At 36.4% G+C, this 20,300-nt stretch overlaps 1 protein-coding gene across 1 annotated transcript; it reads left to right on the forward strand.

The window, feature by feature from the left end:
* The first annotated feature begins 2,551 nt into the window (after window positions 1-2,551).
* On the forward strand, window positions 2,552-20,224 carry LOC123666848 (putative pre-mRNA-splicing factor ATP-dependent RNA helicase PRP1). The gene is made up of 10 exons (XM_045600871.1): window positions 2,552-2,716; window positions 3,817-3,944; window positions 7,757-8,909; window positions 10,070-10,206; window positions 12,318-12,455; window positions 13,880-14,002; window positions 14,798-14,897; window positions 16,664-16,754; window positions 18,349-18,511; window positions 19,673-20,224. The coding sequence occupies exons 1-10, from the start codon at window positions 2,667-2,669 to the stop codon at window positions 19,798-19,800; spliced, it is 2,211 nt and encodes a 736-aa protein (XP_045456827.1). The 5' UTR covers window positions 2,552-2,666; the 3' UTR covers window positions 19,801-20,224.
* The last annotated feature ends 76 nt before the right edge of the window (window positions 20,225-20,300 follow it).

Consider the following 20,300-nt stretch of genomic DNA (forward strand, 5'->3'; position numbering starts at 1 on the left):
ATCATCAGATCCTGGTTTCCTTATCATGATACCAAACTACGGATATCTCCTTTCCAACAAAAAAAGAATTATCAAAATCGATTCATAAACGACGGAGTTATCCCCAAACATACATAAATATATATATATATATATGTATATACGGTTGAATTGAGTACCCTCCTCCTTTTTTTGAAGTCGGTTAAAAAAGAAAACTTCAGTGCTAAATTTAATTTAATGTCAAATATTAATAATGTCGGTATTGTTTCCAGTTCATGACTTCCTTCATAGACTTGTAACATGCTTCTGAACCCACTTGTATTTGTATCTTTACTTAATCGTGGTCCACCATGACTATGGTTCCTTTGCCGTTCAACTACCATTTGAGTAATTCAGTTATTTGACGCAGACAAACATCGGTTTTACGAACAATGTACCCTGCTCGTTGCGGATCAGCCTGTAATATCCCACTACTGGGCATAGGCCTCTTTCCCCGTGTAAGAGAAGGATCAGAGCTTAATCCAACACGCTGCTCCGCTCCGCAGAGTAACGATTGCTATCAGGTGTACATGATAACAACTGGGACTGACGGCTTACCGTGCTCTTTGAAGGAAGGTAGGGAGACCCACAAGGACTGCATAAACACCCAGACCACGGCAAACACCTGCTCGTTGCCACTCGTTGGTTAATTCCTTGTTAATTTATTTTGGCTGCTTCTGTTCTTAAGCATATCTCTCAGCTCATTTCTGATTTAATTACGTTACGTCCATCGTAGTTCTTTTCGTCAGCTTCTGAGTGGATCTAAGTTTTCATAAAAGGTCCATAATATAATGAATCATGACGAAACTTTGAAACAATTTATTTTCATCTCTTGGATTTCGAATGAGATAATCACTTCAAATTTCGTGTAATAAACTTTGCATGATAGAACATACAGACCAAGTAAAGACTGTAAGACTGTAAAGTTAATTTACGGACGATAGTTTAACGTGACAACATCATAAAAAAACATCTCTTCGGATGCATAGGCCAATCGAGTGGAAGAGAGATAGATGCGACGCAAGCGTACAATGAGCGTAACGGTGGCGTAAGGTTACAATGACTCACTTTTTTTCATGCATGCTGACGGCACTAATCGATTTATTATCCGGCTTCGCACAGGTATAAAATATAATTATAGCCTATGTCATTCACTGAAAAAATGATTAAAATCGATCCAGTAGTTTTGATTTATTCATTACTGCCCGTGGCCCGCTCGCGTTAACTTTAGAGTAAAAGCCGGCCAGAACCGCCGCAAACGCTACGTACCGCAATTTTTTAATCTGTAATATCTTCGAAAATATTCATTTAAATCATTTGCTGTAAAGGGCCATATAGATCTATATTAAAACAATAATGTATTTAAGGTATTTAATTAGATAAGGATTAATGCCGTATTGGTTAAAATCGCTTCAAAAATTAGCCATTATTTGTCGTAAAAAGTAAATGACAAAAAAAGGTTATTGTGGGATATCCATAAGGGATAGACATATACCATAGCGGAGTTTTCTGTAGACCTTTTCAATGTGTACAATACTTAGTACATTATTTTGATAAATCTCGTAGGGTTCAGGCTGCGTTTTCAATGTAAGCGGAAAAATGTAATTGTTTACAACATCACATTAGAAACCTCAAAAATAACAGTATTTTTCCACTATTTAATGTATGTTATTATACATATATTTTACTCTTTAATCACTCTATCTATTTAAAAAACCGCATCAAAATCCGTTGCATAGTTTTAAAGATTTAAGCATACATAGCGACATAGGGACAGAGAAAGCGACTTTGTTTTATACTATGTAGTGATAAAATGGTAGGAAAGTCAAAACTGTACATTGAATATGTTTTTAAAAGAATACTTGGGGTGTGATCTACAATCAATACCGAAGCCAAAAATATAGTTTTTAGAATTTTTGTCTGTTTGTCTGTATGTATGTCCGGGATAAACTCAAAAAGTACTGCATGGATTTACTTCAAATTTGGCACGAATATTATTAAGAAGTCGGATCAACATATAGGCTACATATTATCATGTTATCACCTACCGGGAACGAGCAGTGAACCTTTATTTCTTCAACGCATTCTGTAACAACGTGTAATCTAACGACGCATATTTGAATGTTGTTGTTATTATGTTAATAACCATGCTATATAAGCTAGCTTCACGCTATAAAAATCACGCAATATAAGTAACTAAGCCGATAAACATAATTAAATGAATATAAGTAGACAAGCAATTTTAAAGCAGCGCCACCTATGAGATTTTTCTGTATATATAAAATGTAAAGTAGAAATGGGTAAATGAATGTTATTTTAAAAGGTATAATCGTAGGTATTTTTGGTGCTGTATAGCGTTCACGCTGGCGACGTCACGGGCAGCTGCTAGTCAATTAATAATAAGATACCTACCGGCTCCCAGTTACAACTTTACAAGTACAAGTTACAACTTTCGATTGAGGTATCAACTTTGATAGTGTGCATTAGGTTTTAACTCTTTTTAATCTATTTCGGATTCAATATATCTTGTTTTATCTGTGTTGTGTATCGTGTATTCGCCATTTTGTTAGCTGCCTCGTTTATTGAAAATTTTCGAGAAATTATCTCGTATCCTAATTTATTTTACCCATATATGTGTTAATTTTAAAATGTCAAAGAGGAGAATAGAAGTTATGGATCCGTTTATTAAAAAAAAGCGGTGAGTGAATATTTTAAACTACATACAACAACTTTGTACCACACAACATTTATAGTTAGCTATTTTACCATCTCCTTTGTTTTAGTATATTTAAATTTAAAGCCATTTTAGATGCTTAGAATACATCATAAAGAAATATGATAATATTTTAATAAACATCAAATTGATTTTCATACCAAGACCTTTCCTTCTTTTTTTATTTACACGAATAAAAAACGTGCGTTTCATGCACATTATAACTCAATGTTCTTTTATTTCTGTTTAAATAATTACTAATATATCTGAATACTGTTTATTACGTAATTAAAATTAAATATATAATCAATATATTTATGTCTAGTAAGAAAATACAGAATGTTATCCTTTATAACCATTTACTTAGGTTTGTCATACTTCTAATAAAAACGGAACAAAAGTTATATTTTATGCGCTGTGATTACAGTAATAATTGTATTAATTTCTTCTTTATGTGTAATATGGTTCGTACTATAAAAATCAATAAGTTGTGTGATTGTGTGTGTAAGATGTTTGTGTTCCTAGATATAAAAAGTTTATTTTAATAAAATTATTGAATGCAATTTGTTTACTGTATAGTATATTAATCTAACATTTAGTTTGATAAACATGTATAGAAACACTTGCTTTCACTAACTAGCCAATGTGTAATCTGTATAGAATATGTATGTATTTAATTATGTATTGTAGTAAGTATGTATATGTTTATATGTAGTATGTATGTATGTATTTGTTAGTATGTTGTATGTTACATTTTTAAATGCATATAAATTTATTATCTTTAATTTTATGGTGATTTTTTCTTCTTAAATAAATACTTCTTGCACTGTTTTCCTTGTTATACGAAACACTCATGACCATGGTTTGAATGGAAGAAATCTCTTTCAGAGATAAGTCCGTCCATCTTTGCCATTATGCTTATTATTATGTTGTGTTTCTACATATTGGGCTCATTGCCAGTGACCTCCTTACTAGTGTTGTGGGCTTCTTTCAAACAATAAAATCGGGAGTAACAAGCATAAAATGTAAGAATTAGCCTTTGAACTTTTATTATGGATAATGGAATATGTAATTCTTAATTTCAGGGAAGAAAAGGCAGCAGCAGCAGCAAAATCTGGAAGCAGTAGTGGTGAGACATCGGATGCGGTTGCCACATTGGGAACTGCCCCCCCACCCACTGCTACCAGTACTCCTGGAATTAACCAATATACAGGTATGTTTAATTAAATAATAATAAATAGTAATGATCATTTACTTGCAAGAACATGGTATTGAAGTTGTACAAGGATAACATTAGTATTGTCCAAACATGTTCTACCTTAAGGTGTGCAAATATTAAATATTAATGTGGTTCGATGCAATTTATTTTTAAATTATTAACAATAGATTATTTATAACTGAATTATTTATACATTTTATATCAAATTATTTCACTTCAGCCTATTGCAGTCCACTGCTGGACATAGGCCTCCCCAAGTTCAAGCCAGACATTGGTTTTTCGCAATCCTCATCCAGCCTACACCGGCAATCTTACTGAGATCGTCGGTCCAGTGGGCCAGAAGATATCCCACACTGTGTTTGCACTTTCTCGACTCGAGAACACGTCTGCTTCAACAGCAATCGGTCCTGCGACACAAGTAACCAGCCCACTGCCACTTCAACTTGCTAATTCTGTGGGCTATATCCTGCTGAAATGCGGTAGTGTGGCGAACTACAGGGACTCGGGACACCGAGGTCGCTCCAGGAAGTCGTCGGTAACGTGAAGGGTCTGCTAGGCTTCCTTAAGGAGCTAGGTTGGCACAAATGTCGAGTGTCCACAGCCAGTCAGTCACGCAAAATAGACGCACGAAGACGTCGAGTTGGGAAAAACAGCCCACGTTAACAATAACAACATTCGGTGGGCTATATCGGTTACTTTCGTTCTCTCTTGGATAGTCTCATTTCTAATCCTTTCTTTGAGAGAAACCCCAAGCATAGCCCGTTCCACTGCACGTTGAGCGACCTTAAACTCGTGGATCCGTCTCTTCGTCAGTGTCAACGTCTCGGCGCCATATGTTAACACAGGCAGGATGCATTGCTCGAAGACTTTTGTCTTCAAGCATTGCGGAATCTTCGAAGTGAAGACTCAGCGAAACCCGCCAAACGCCGCTCAGCCCGACCGGATACTCCTATCGGACTCCTTCTCAAAGTTGTTGCGGCCTAGTTGGATGGTATGGTCTTGGTAAACATAATTCTGAACAACTTCGAGAAGAATACCATCGACCAATACCGGTCTCGGTATGACTTGGTTGTTAAACATAACTTTCGTTTCGTCTAATTTCATACCGAGACCAACTCGTTTAGGTCGCCCTAGCTCATCCAACGTCTCCACAAAAGATGACGATATCGTCCGAGAAATGAAGGTGAGAGATGTACTCGCCGTTTACGTTGATTCATTGTTCTCCCCAATCCAAGGTCTTAAAAACATCCTCCAGCGCAGTGGTAAACAGTTTCGGTGATATTACATCTCCCTGTCTTACCCCACGCCGGAGGGAAATAGGTCTTGGATATTTATTTATTTACACGACAAGATAAACACAAATCACAAAAAATAGCTTGATTATAGAATGTTGATTGCTGAGTGTCATCTCAATTACAGCTGCAAACCACAATGCGAATAAGACAATTTTTACTTCAATTGAAAACAACAAGTAAATACTAAGTAACTAACATTGAATTAAATTAAAATTATTAGAATATATATAATAAAACACTTCATTAGAATAATATTGATTAATACTCAATTATTATAAGTAAATGAGAATATAAATATAAATAGACGGTATAAGTTAGATTGCATTAAAAATTAATTAGGTGTAAAGTTTTGACAATAGATGTTAATAAATGTAAAATTATTAGGACATTTAATACATGTGTAGTTACCCAGTGGTACAAGCTGCCAGAATCAGTGATTGGTGCACCATCAGTAAACACCTTTAAAAACAGACTGGATGAACATTTAAAAACTAAAGTAGAGAGAACATAAGTGCAGTAATATGCACGCATCAGCTCCAAGAGCTGCTAGTGCATTATAAAATAATAATAAAAAAAATACATCAAGAATTTTAAGTACCAACCATCTCTTACAATTCATAATATTTTAAGCCTACATGTTTTTAAAATGAATTTAGACCATTAGAGAATATATCCATTTCATGACTTGAGTGGTTGACGGAAACAGTGGTATTATGAATAACATTGTATTCTTTCGTGACTCTGTTTAAAGGAGAAAACAGTCCCAGATTGGGTCTAGCTCGTTTTTGAGCAAAAGGCTTGTCATTTGACTCTCGGTAGGCGCTTAGATATATTAATATCTTTTTTTATTTTATTTCTAAGTTGCATCAACAAAATGAACACCATTTCATTTAAAATTTGTACATTTTAAACTTGGTAAGTGTCACCTCATGGAAGCTCAGCCCTCATGGGGCCAACTCATGGAAGAGATTCTGGACCTTGAAAGAAGTGTTTAAAGGCAAACAGTATAACATGGCCATAAAAAGAAAAATATACAACATCTGTATACTACCAATACTCACTTTACGGGTGCCAAACATGGGCAACAACACAAAAACAAGGCCAAAAACTCGTTACTTGTCAGAGGGCTATGGAACGAAACATAATGGGTTACACTAAACGAGATCGCAAAAGGGCGGAGGATATAAGAAAAACAACAAAGGTGGAAGATGTCTTATTAAAAACAAAAACCCTGAAATGGAGGTGGGTAGGCCGCATGCTCAGAGACACTGGAGATAAATGGACGAGGGATGTGTCCCTGTGGACCCCTCAATTTCACACCAGAAGAAAGAGAGGAAGACAAAGGAAGCGAAGGTCAGACGAGATCAGAAGGGTTGCAGGCCCATTATGGCAGAGGGCTGCATTGTCCCGAGAGAAGTGGAAGGAGTTGGAGGAGGCCTTTGTGTCCCAAAGACACGCAGATATACGTTAGCATGTACCCTTTTTGTAATATTGTCGATCAACATGAATTGTAAGGAACATTGTTAACTATATCCGCAATAAAGGTTTAATAATAATAATAATAATAATAAAAGTGTCACCTCAATTATAGCTGCAAACAGCGGTTCCAGGTATTGCCATATGAAACTACATTTTAATAAACATTTTATATATTAAAAAAATACGTTATTAATACATGATATAATTTCTTTCTAAAACTATATAATTAATATTACAATAATTGAAATATTAAAAATTATTACCATTTTAATTTTAATTAGAGTATTAATTGTATTCTAATAATGTTACTAAAGTTGATTAAAATAAAAGATCTTAGTTATCTATGCCCTTTTCCCTGCATTATGAAATTAATCTGTTTCTATAGTTTTTATTGCACTTTAGATTAGCCATGCGAAGTTTGTATCACTGAAAAGAAAAGAGAGATATATATCATTTTGATCTTAGGATATATATCATTCATTTAGCTCTTCAGCTCATTCAGCTCAGTGAAATAATTTTATAATGCAACCAAAATGTAACCTTATGTTGTCGTAAAAAATACTTTTTCGCTTGTTCAAAGCAAGACGATCGAGTCTATGACCTTGTGAAATATGAATCGAAAAGATACAGAGCCATAGCTAACTATCTCTCTCTTTCGCATGATAAACGCCATCGTCCGATCGAGTGGCTCACTAGCTCAGTCTCTTTTACTCCCGCTCAGTACGTCAGTCTCTCGAAAATGAATCATAAGCCTATGTAGTGAGCTGGAGATATATTTGAAACGCAAGTGAGCTGATGAGAGACTAGCTCACTTGAAAAGATATGTTTCATTTGTATCACTCACTCATGAGTTACCCAAGTTTACTTTAGATCAGCTTATTGTTGAGTCAATTTGGGTAACTACTGGATGTTTTAAAACACTTACTGCTTAAACGCATAGGCGTTAAAATGTATAAATAAGGAACTGGACATTTTAAAACTTTATCCTAATTGATATTAACCGATTGATTAATTTAATATTTTTGTTTACAGGTTTGCCACATTCCGTGCGTTATCACGAGCTCCTGCGTCGTCGTCTCGGCCTCCCAGTATGGGAATACAAAAACGACTTTATGAGACTCCTAAACACTCACCAGTGTGTCGTATTAGTCGGTGAAACAGGTTCAGGAAAGACAACTCAGATACCACAGTGGTGTGTCGAATTTGCAGCTGTCACAGGGATGAAATCCCACGGAGTTGCCTGCACTCAACCAAGAAGAGTAGCGGCTATGTCGGTAGCCCAGAGAGTCGCTGAAGAAATGGACGTGCCGTTGGGTCAGCAAGTCGGTTACAGCATTCGTTTTGAAGACTGCTCCGGGCCCCAAACGGTGCTCAAATACATGACCGATGGTATGTTGCTCCGTGAAGCTATGTCTGATCCGATGCTGGAGCAATACAGAGTGATACTCCTCGATGAGGCTCACGAGAGGACCTTAGCGACAGATATCCTAATGGGTGTATTAAAAGAAGTGATAAAACAGAGAACAGATTTGAAGCTGGTTATCATGTCAGCAACTTTAGATGCTGGGAAGTTCCAGCAGTACTTTGATAATGCTCCGCTGATGAATGTACCGGGTAGAACTCATCCGGTAGAAATATTTTACACTCCCCAACCAGAAAGAGACTATTTAGAAGCGGCGATACGTACTGTTATACAGATACATATATGTGAAGAAATAGCTGGTGATATTTTACTCTTCCTCACCGGTCAAGAGGAAATCGAAGACGCCTGCAAGAGAATTAAGCGTGAAATAGATAATTTGGGACCGGATGTCGGCGAACTGAAATGTATTCCGCTATACTCGACACTGCCACCTAACCTGCAACAGAGAATCTTCGAGCCGGCACCACCGAACCGAGCAAATGGGGCGATCGGTAGAAAAGTGGTTGTATCCACGAACATAGCGGAGACATCCTTAACGATAGATGGTGTCGTGTTCGTGATAGATACAGGATTCTCGAAGCAGAAGGTGTATAATCCAAGGATTCGTGTGGAGTCTCTGTTGGTGTCACCGATCAGTAAGGCGTCGGCTCAACAGCGGGCCGGTAGAGCCGGTAGGACACGTCCGGGGAAATGTTTTAGACTGTATACGGAGAAGGCTTATAAGAATGAAATGCAAGACAACACATACCCCGAGATTCTGAGGTGACTTCACTCAGGGTTTAAATTTAATTTTTTTTTTATCTTGTTTATCATTAATTTTAGTCACAAAGTTATTTCAAAGTTGTTATGTCTGTCTTATCTGATTATCATCAGGTTCTTAGATTTGTTTTGGTCTTTTCCAAAATAATAAAATCATTATAGTAATGTTAGGTAATGTAAATACATTTGATAGAATTCACTGAAGCGATATATAAATAGAAAACTTCTTGTATACTAGATGTATATAGTAGTTTTACCCGTTTATGATAAAAACCGCTCTGGTGTAGTGATTTATGTAGGCGCCTAAAACACTGACCGTGTGTGGGTTCGACTCCTGCTCGTGATTGATATTTGTTCAACAAATATTTCTTTCCATTTTGGATGTCTGTGCCTTGGAGAGGAGTTGTCGGTCTCGGTTGTTATCATATACACATAATAGTGATCATTACTCATATTATGGAATATATCTGCCAACCCGCATTGGAGCAACGTGTTGGTAGATATACGGAGAAAGAGGCCTATGTCGCCCAGCAGTGGTATATAACAATTTGAATTGTGATGATAACCAATCTGCTCATGTTGTCACGGCTTTCTTATAGTCTTATTCTAATAAATCGACTTATTAATTTAAAAAGTATACTAAAAGTTTAAACTATGTGGCTATGGCAATAATAAATATAGCCACCCCCTCTCTTCTCGTGGGTGTCGTAAGAGGCGACTTAAAATGCACGGAAATGCGCGGAACTTTAAATGCCGACCGATGGCGGGATAACCATCCAACTGCTGGCTTTGAAATACACAGGCCGAAGACGGGCAGCAGCGTCTTCGGTGCGACAAAGCCAGCCCTGCGGTCACAAACCCGCCTGCCCAGCGTGGTGACTACGGGCAACCCATTCACTCAATTTTTTGACGCTAACTTGTGGAGACCTACGTCCAGCAGTGGACTGCGATAGGCTGAACTGATGATGATGACTAAAAGTTACTCGTGTAGATTATAATGACACTTATCAGTAGAAATCTTAGCACGTAGGTAGCTAAAGACTAGGTTTAGCACATAGACTAAAACCTAACACTATCTAGTACCTAGCTGCATAAGGGTTCTACAGTAACATACGTCAAAGTGGTAAGCTCGTACCTAATGCCGTCCGCATTACACATTGCAGATCAAACTTAGGATCTGTAGTTTTGCAGTTGAAAAAGCTGGGAATCGACGATCTGGTGCACTTTGACTTCATGGACCCTCCGGCGCCCGAGACCCTCATGAGGGCCTTGGAGCTTCTCAACTACTTAGCTGCACTCGGTGAGTGAAATATAATAATAATATTAATAATAATAATTTATTTCAGACATACGTCCGTAATTTTGTTAGTTACATTTTTTTTTTCATTTACAAATCAAAATCAATATACTAAATTTCAATCAAATCCAAAATTAAAATTATCACCAAATTCAATACTAAAATTCGATCAATATTACAAAAATTTAAATTACAAAATTAAAATATATACTAAAATTCAATCAAAATTACAATATTTAAAATTAAAAAAAAATCAATACTAAAGACTGAAATTAAAATAAAAAAAAGAAAACAAAAATCAATATTAAAATTCACTCAAAATTAAAATTAAAACTTGAATCAAAATCCAATCAATACTAAATTTAAATAACAATTAAAATTCAATCAAAATTAAAATTCAATCAATTAACAGCTTAAAAATAATGACTTATTCAATTTAAATTCAAATTAAAAATGTCAATATATTAAATTATCACAATTATCACCGTATTCAATTTAAATTCAAAATTAAAACCAAAATCAAAAATCGAAATTAAAATTAAATGTCAGTTACAATAATTCTTAACAACTCAAAATCACAATCAAAATTTAAAACTAACACAGCTTTATTCAAATAGGCACGAAGAGCATTTTCGAATCGTCATTTTACAAATTAAAACTTTAAAAATAAATTATTATTTGTAGAAGTAAAGCTACCACCGATACGGAATGTAGATTCTGCAGAGAAGAATCGGCGAGAAACACCGCAGTTACTCTTTTGAAAAATAGTACATAAACTGTGTTTTAGTACAAAATTTGTAACATGTTGCATAAAATGCAGCGACACTAAGTCCACACATCTTTATCAGTATGTTAGTTAAAAATATATACATCCATCTTTTATACACATATAATAGTTCCTTTTATTTCCTATAACACAAGCATTGATTACCTTAGAAACTTACTACAGAATATTGAGTAAAAAAAAAAAATACATTACATTTCTTTTATTAATTTTTTACCCTTCAAGACTAAAGTTTCTCTCGTGCGAACTCTCATACATCTGATCATTAATTACGCTGATGTCACTTGTTTAAATGTCACCCAAGAATTACTTAACAGGCTTGAGCGACTTACGTTTCATTTTCGGCTTAAAAAAAACATGACCATGTAAGTCACTTTAGTAAGCAGCTCCAATGGCTATCTATCCGCCATCGTAGGAATTTTAGAATACTTTGTTTCCTTTTTAAGACTCTTTTTAATCCTCGTTCTCCTTCGTATCTATGCGACCGCTTTTCTTCTTCTCGTGATGATGATTCTCCGTGCAGATCTTATACACGTTCTCTTCTTCAGATGCCCACCCACCGTACCGATTTTCATTCTTACTTCTTTACTGCACATTTCGTTAGCCTTAGAAATTCCCTACCATATGAAATTTGCGATTGCAAAACATTATCGTTGTTTAAGAAAAGAGTGAGAGAATTCAATCTGAATCAATCCTAGTCTAAAATCAATTTAATTAAGTGTCTTTATGCGTATTGGAATATATTATCGTATGTATTATATTATCGTATATGTGTATGCGTGTATGTATAAGTATCATGTTATTTGTATCTGCGTGTGTTTATACATTATTATGTATGTATGCTTTTATATATTGTATAATTATGTATTTATTATAAATTATATTTTGGGGGGATGTGAGGAACGTGGTGTTAAGTTGCTCGTCCGCCCTCGACAAGGGAGGATCCTCCAACCAGACGGGTGTTGTGTCTGGTGGGGTAATAACTTTGATAGCGCGATGCAGGATAAGTCAGTTTTCTCTAGTTTTATATGTCGCGATGTCGCTACAGTATTTTTATTCTCAATATGTTGAGATTGTACACGCTAATTTTGCGACTGTCTTATAATTTTCCTGTGGCAGGACTACTGGAAGAGATTTCATCATAAGATAAGTAGTGCCTTTGTACCAGCATTGCTTAGCTATAGCTAGCTAGCTTAAAGCTAGCGAGCTATTTCCTTCTTATTATATTCCTATATAGTCAATGTATATCTTGGAAATTGGAATAATATTTAGGAAATCAGAACAAATAGAAAAGCAGTCTAATCTTAATACTCGTATCTCCCAATTCCAGATGACGATGGCAACCTGACGGACTTAGGAGCTGTCATGGCGGAGTTTCCCCTGGACCCACAGCTGGCCAAGATGTTGATAGCCAGCTGCAACCACAACTGTTCTAATGAAATACTATCCATCACTGCTATGCTTTCTGGTGAGTGATCACTATATCACTTCAGCCTATCACAGTCCACTGCTGGACACAGGCTTCCACAAGTTCGCGCCAAAAATGGCATGAACTCAGGTATTTTGCCCATAGTCTCGGGCCATAGCTCCTGGGAGGATTGGGGATTGGGTCGGCAACGCGCTTGCGATCCTTCTGGTGTTGCAGGCGTCTATAAGCTACGGTAATCGCTTACCATCAGGTGAGCTGTACGCTTGTTTGCCGACCTAGTGACACGCTGGGCAGGCAGGTTGGTAACCACAGGGCTGGCTTTGTCGTCTTCGGCCTGTGTATTTCAAAGCCAGCAAATCACTATATGTTTTCTACATATTATAAAGAAGATACCCTACTACCTTTCTGTCTATTGGTGACGCTGATCCCTACTCATAGTGAATATTTATATAAGCCATGCAGATGTTTATCGGGGTTTAGGTGCTTGTGCTTGGATATTTGTGTGTTTCAGTACCCCCCACGCAGGGTAAATTACATAGGGCCGTTAAGTATGAGAAGTTTATTTTGAACTCATAACCTATTGAACTAATTTTCATGCATCGTTTTTGTTAATTGTATACATTATGATAGTTAATAAGAAGTTTAATAAGGAGTAATGGTCCAATAAAAAAAGTGGGCTTCTAAATAATTGGCATGATGATCCCTTATACCGACAATGGGATCTCGATTTATACTATACCTGTTACCACAACAGCTAATATTATTATATACTACAAAGTCGAAACGGGTATAAGGCTATAATACTTTTATTATCTGTACCAATGTTATAAGTGTGAAAGTTGAAAAATGAAAATAAATGTTTGTTATGCTTTCACCTCTTGAATACTGAACGGATTTTTATGAAATTTGGTACCAAGATAGGGAAAACATTGGCAAAGACTTGATGAGGGGGCTACTTACTGTCAATGAAATGCAGACAGTTACGGATAAGCGAAAATTTTAATAGATGAAATGATAGCTTAGGTAGCGTCCGCGTGGAATAGAAACAATTCTGCATACATGATTTTTGCGAAACTTTTAGCGCTTACGCAGCGGAAACTTTCAAAAGAAAAATAAAAACGATTTTGAAACATTATTCATTGGTGCTCCGCTCCTATTGGTCGTGGCGTGATGATATATAGCCTATAGCCACCCTTGATTAATGGGCTATCTAACACTGAAAGAATTTTTCAAATCGGACCAGTACTTCCTGAGATTAGCGCGTTAAACAAACAAAAAAAAAAAAAACAAATCTTTCAGCTTTATAATATTAGTATAGATTACACTTTAGTATTAGTACTGCGTTGGTACGGTACTAAAGAATATAGCCACCCCCTCTCTTCCCGTGGGTGTTGTAAGAGGTGACTAAGGGATAACACAGTTCCACTACCACCTTATTAATAAATTTGTCTATTATTTTTCAGTACCACAGTGCTTTGTACGTCCAAACGAAGCTCGTAAAGCGGCTGACGAGGCTAAGATGAGGTTCGCTCACATCGATGGCGATCATCTCACACTTCTCAACGTGTACCACGCCTTCAAACAGAGTCAGTACCAATTGAACACTAGAATACTAAGTCTTGGTTTGCATAGGGCATAGACTATACGCGAAATCAAACGTATATAAAACGAAATAACTCAAAACGTCGTCCTATTCATGGTGTTTTTAGAAGACAATGGTAATAAGGAGCAAACAAACATACACATGACAACAGATGCATCATTATTTGATTCTGATTATTATCAAAGAAAGTAGCTGACCTAGCGAACTTCGTACCACCTTATTTTTGTTTTTTTCTTAAACATAATTATATATATCAAAATAAAATATAGCCTTCTCTTTCATCTTTCAAGTTAGATCAAACTGCACACGCTGTGCAAATTACTTATTAGGAAGTCCATCGCTGACAAACAATGTGACACATAACACGTATATTAAGATATCCATTAGTTATAAGTATCACAATTAATCGATGGATAAAACCCCCGCCTTTTGACTAGCCCGTTGGCGCAGTTTGTAGTGACCCTGCTTTCTGCTCCGGGGGTTGTGGGTTCGATTCCCACCCAGAGTCTGCGTGTAATGTATATATTTATTTATATATGTATTATTCATAAGTATGTTTATCAAAAAAAAAAAAAATTAGCTATACCAGTCGGCTGTTACCTATAACACAAGCATTAAGTTGTTTACTTTAGGGACAGACGACCGTGTGTAAAAAAAAAAAAAAAAAAAAACGAGACAAGTACATTAAATAAAACTTGAACCTTTTCCTAAATAGCAGCAGTAGATCTCACACATTACTTAATTACATACATTTTATATATTTATTCTACGTTTTCAGATATGGAAGATCCGCACTGGTGCTACGATAACTTCATCAACTACAGATCACTTAAATCTGGTGACAATGTGCGGCAACAACTCAGCCGGATTATGGACAGGTATCTATATAGTTTTATAATCATTTATAGCCACTATCAACACACTTGTATGTGATTTACTGCAATTGTCATTCTTCTTCTTCTTCTTCTTCTTTAAAGACTATGGCTCCATCAGCTTTTCGCCGATGATTTTGCCAATGACAAGTACCTACTGAAAGTGTATAAGTCGGGAGATGTCCGTTTTTGACATTACAATAGTGGGATAAGCCGCTTAAACTGTAGTTAGTTGAAAATATTTGACATGATTATTTAACTTTAATTTATTGGTAAATTATAATTTTATATCATTGATTCTAATAAACTTAGCTAAGACAACACAAAAAGAAGATGGCACTAAAGTTAGAAGAAAACAAACATTACCCGGCCGCAGAATGTTTTTGGGGTATGATATGCATATAGTGATACAGTTAATTTCAGACAATTAAAAAACAAATGATCGAGAGATCCTTCCTCCAAGCCCAATTTCCATTGAGTTTGTCGGCGTTGGCCATGACAACATTTCCGAAATGTCGGGAGTTTCTAAGTAAAAATCACAATAAGTCCCGTATAAATTAGAATGTTGATATGCTATTTTTTTTTATTATTTAGTTATACATACCCACGTGACAACCAATCTAATATAATGTGTATTTGTCTATTACATAGGCTGGGTTGTTTTTCTGTCCAATTGGCCATCCTTGTGATTCCCCAGTTTGCCTGAAAGAATATGTACGAGCTGTAGATTGCACTTGTTATCAGACACTCATATATAGATAGTGATCATTACTTGTGGTAGGGAAATTATACCTTAATCCACAGCATGGTTTATTCAATTCCAACTTTTCTTTTACTCAAAGAAAGAGGCCGTATGTCTATCTTAGGCATATTACAGGCTGAATAAATTAATCAAGTGCTTAAAGTCAATTTAAAGTGTTTATAAAAAAGAAATTAATAGATAAAGCGTATTATTCGGTGCACACGTACGTTCGGTGACGCCGCGTTGGCGCAACGGTCACAGCCATGCATTGTGTCGGTTGCGATGGCGGTTGCGGCCATACAGGTGTTTGCCGTGGTCTGGGTGTTTGTGCAGTCCTTGTGGGTCTCCCTACCGTGCCTCGGAGAGCACGTTAAGCCGTCGGTCCCGGTCGTTATCATGTACACCTGATAGCGATCGTTACTCGTAGTAGGGAATATATCCGCCAACCCGCATTGGAGCAGCGTGGTGGATTAAGCTCTGATCCTTCTCCTACATGGGGAAAGAGGCCTACGCCCAGTAGTGGGATATTACAGGCTGAAGCGTATATTATTCGGTGCAGGATTACATTGATAATAGAGACGTGTGGATTTAGTGACGCTGTATTTCATGCAAGTAGTGAAGTGTAGTGTACTGTGTAGCTACGGTACTAAAGAATATAGCCACCCCCTCTCTTCCCGTGGGTGTCGTAAGAGGCGACTAAGGGATAACAAGGTTCCACAACCACCTTGGAACTTAAAAAGCCGACTGATGGCGGGATAACCATCCAACTGCTGGCTTTGAAATACACAGGCCGAAGACGGGCAGCAGCGTCTTCGGTGCGACAAAGCCAGCCCTGCGGTCACCAACCCGCCTGCCCACGTTAAGCCGTCGGTCCCTGTCGTTATCATGTACACCTGATAGTGAACGCTAATCATAGTAGGGAATACATCCGCCAACCCGCATTGAAGCAGCATGGTGGATTAAGTTCTGATCTGATCTGTTGATGAAAGTGTAGTTATAGTTAATGTTAATTTTGTGTAAATGTTTTCAGATTCAACTTGAAACGTACAAGCACAGAGTTTACAAGTAAAGACTATTACATCAATATTAGGAAGGCACTCGTCAACGGTTTCTTTATGCAGGTGAGGCTTTATATTATATCTCGTTAACTTTATATCAACTATAGAATTTTGCACCCCTCCATACGTTTGTGAATTAGTTGTAAACGCAAAACTCTGGATAATAATTAATTGACTAGCCTATTGGTGCTGTTTGTAGTGGCCATGCTTTCTGCTCTGGGTAGTTGTGACTTTGATTGTTGCCACAAGATTGGGGAAAATATATATTAAATAGGTTTTATTTTTATGTGTATCTGGATTATTAAAAATATTTATCTATTTTATCTGTTACCTAAAACAAATATTATTTTGCCTTAGAAACAGATGACCGTGTGTATATCAAACGTTTTATTTATTTGCTAATTTACCCAATATTTTTTTTATCTTTTTAACCAACTTCAAAAAAGGAGGAGTTTTTTTATGTATGTTCGTGGTTAACTCCGTCGTTTATGAACCGATTTTGATAATTCTTTTTTTGTTGGAAAGGAGATATCCCTACTTTGGTACCATGATAAACAAACCAGGATCTGATGATAGGATCCCAGGGAAATCGAGGGAAACTCTCGAAAATCCGCATAACTTTTTACTGGGTGTACCGATTTTGATGATTTTTAATTTAATCGAAAGCCGATGTTTATCATGTAGTCACATTTAAATTTCATCGAGATCTGATTACAACTTTTGGAGTAATCTTTGATAATGCGTATTCGTTTCGTTTGCTTGCAAACACAATTATGAACTATTAGGTGTGTTTTTTCAGTTTAAAAAAACGAGTGTGCTTTCGACCACACAACTGAAGTAAAACTTACGAAACTTAACTCTTTCTTTCTATCTTCACTAACTTATATCTCCTTCGCAACTTCCGTTCGCCACGCCCAATTACACAAACAACAACAATAACAAACTTTTCGTAACGTTCTCGTCACACAATCGCCAGCTCACTCCCCAAGTCAATCGTGTGTAAAGCACTTTTACTTCAAGAATCGTTTGTTTTATGTAATTTTCCATCGAATCACAATTGAAGCACAGGTCTCGTAGTTGCTTTGCTGCAGATGCTATGTTTCAAATTTTTTTTGTATGAATATTATTGTGACAAATTATTTTATAAATTTCTTGATATACTTACTGGAAATAAAGAATTTATTTAGTAGTATTATTATTATTAATTTGTTGCCAAATTTTTCAAACGGAATAAATCCGTTACAACCTCCCACAATGTCCCTAGTAAGCTTTATAAGAAAAAATATTCAAATTAATCATTTAGCAATTCATTTTTTTTTTAAATATAGGTTGTATAATGTATATTTATTATTAAAAATATGTATCTTTATATGTATGTTAAAAATATTTATTTATTCTTAATGTATACCAAAATACAGACACATATAAAGAAAGATACAATACAAGATGTACAAAGGCGATCTTATCGCTAAATAGCGATTTCTTCCAGATAACTTTTGGGTACTGGACACGATACAGTAGCAGCGGTTAGAAGTGTGCACAAATTAAGGAGGAAAAATCAATAATAAATAGATAAAAACTACGATATGATAGACTTACATAATTATTAAAGATATCTTTATATATTATTTACTTATCTATTTAAATAATATTTCAGGTAGCCCACTTAGAGCGCACAGGTCATTACCTCACGGTTAAGGACAACCAGGTGGTTCAGCTACATCCATCCACCTGCCTCGACCACAAGCCAGACTGGGTGATTTATAACGAGTTTGTCCTCACGACCAAAAACTATATACGGACAGTTACGGATATCAAACGTGAGTATACTAGAATGTTAGCCCTTATTTTTCATACTTAATATAAGTTGTAAGTGTATAATTTGTAGTCTTTCTTTATATTCAATGACCTCTTACTTGCTAACAGAGGGATGTTACAGGTTTCTATCAAAAACCTAGGTAAACTGAGGTAGGGCACAGCAGGAATTTCTTGCTCAAAATATGGAGCAGCCCGACTGGGGTAGTACCTCGACCTTACAGAAGACCACAGCAAAATAATACTGTTTTCAAGCAGTATTGTGTTCCTGTTGGTGAATAAGGTGACCAGAGCTCCTGGGGGGATTGGGGATGGGGTCGGCAACGCGCTTGCGATGCTTCTGGTGTTGCAGGCGTCTATAAGCTACGGTAATCGCTTACCATCAGGTGAGCCGTACGTTTGTTTGCCGACCTAGTGACATAAAAAAAAATTATTGTTCGACAATTTGTCTACTATTCTAGAGAAGTTTGATGAAGTGGTATGTTTAGTTTTTTAAACACTGTGTGAGTCCGTCAAGTGTTCGATTCTCACTCTTGGCAGATAATTCTATTTAAACAAGTCTGCATTTGATTTGAGTATACACACATATATGGTAGGAAAATATGTCCTTTTGGGTCTCCCCACTGTGCTTCGAGAGTCTACGTAAAGCTGTTGATCTGATAGCGATCATAACTTATAACAGGAAAATTATCTGGCAATCCATAATGGAGCATCATGGTTAATTATGTTCTAACCCATCTCCAACGTGGAGAAAGAGGCTTTTGCCCAACAGTGATACTTACAGGCTAAATCAATTTGTGCTGTGTGGCTACGGCACCAAAGAAGAATATAGCCACCCCCCTTTCTTCAACATATAACAAGGTTCCACTACCACCTTGGAACTTAAGAAGCCGACCGATGGCGGGATAACCATCTAAACGCTGGCTTTGAAACACACAGGCCGAAGACGGGCAGCGGCGTCTTAAGTGCGACAAAGCCAGCCTTGCGGTCACCAACCCGCCTGCCCGGCGTGGTGACTATGGGCAACACACATGAGTTCACGCATTTTTGGCGCGAACTTGTGGAGGCCTATGTCCAGCAGTGGACTGCAATAGGCTGGAATGATGAAATCAATTTGATCTTAATTTTTTTGTTCCAGTGTATTTAATAAACAATTTCTATTTCAGCTGAATGGCTACTCAAGATCGCACCCCAGTACTACGAACTGAACAATTTCCCACAATGCGAAGCACGGAGACAACTCGAATTACTGCAGGCTCGTCTGGACTCAAAGGCTTATCAAGAAGGCTTCTAAACTAGGAGTATTTTACTTTATAACAGAGGCCCGCTTGTGACAGATTTAGACTTTTATTAAAATTTGTTTAGTAGCAAAGAAATACGGAATTCACTAAAGTGAAGGACGATGGTTCTGGTGTTTTTTTGTTATTTATCTAGTTCTTAGATGAACTTAGTATTTTCTGAATGGGATGTGAGTGAAAATGTGATTGGCGGTTATTTTTGTTTGTAGTGAAATGATATATGTTCAATATTATTTTAAAATATGGATTTATTTGAAATCAAAGTGAAATGATAACTTGATATGTATGTAACTTTATGATTATCGAAGAGTATTGTACAGTCTCCTGGTGTGCTGTTGATGATTCTAGGTGGTAATAGTAGGTTTTAAAAAGTTTGTAACAAAATTAATATAAATATATATTAATATGATAAGGCTGAAATGTTTGTTTTAATGCATAGCATAAAGCACAAAAGCTTCTGGTCCAAATTAAAATATTCTGCATTAGAAAACCTACC

Source organism: Melitaea cinxia, chromosome 27, assembly GCF_905220565.1.
Source record: "Melitaea cinxia chromosome 27, ilMelCinx1.1, whole genome shotgun sequence".
Taxonomy (NCBI): domain Eukaryota; kingdom Metazoa; phylum Arthropoda; class Insecta; order Lepidoptera; family Nymphalidae; genus Melitaea; species Melitaea cinxia.

Bases quoted from the DNA above. Each gene is read 5' to 3' on its own strand.
- LOC123666848 (XM_045600871.1), top strand. From the start codon at position 2,667: ATGTCAAAGAGGAGAATAGAAGTTATGGATCCGTTTATTAAAAAAAAG. The intron at 14,003-14,797 runs GTCAGTACCAAT...CTACGTTTTCAG, and splicing joins GTACCACGCCTTCAAACAGA to ATATGGAAGATCCGCACTGG. The intron at 14,898-16,663 runs GTATCTATATAG...AAATGTTTTCAG, and splicing joins CTCAGCCGGATTATGGACAG to ATTCAACTTGAAACGTACAA.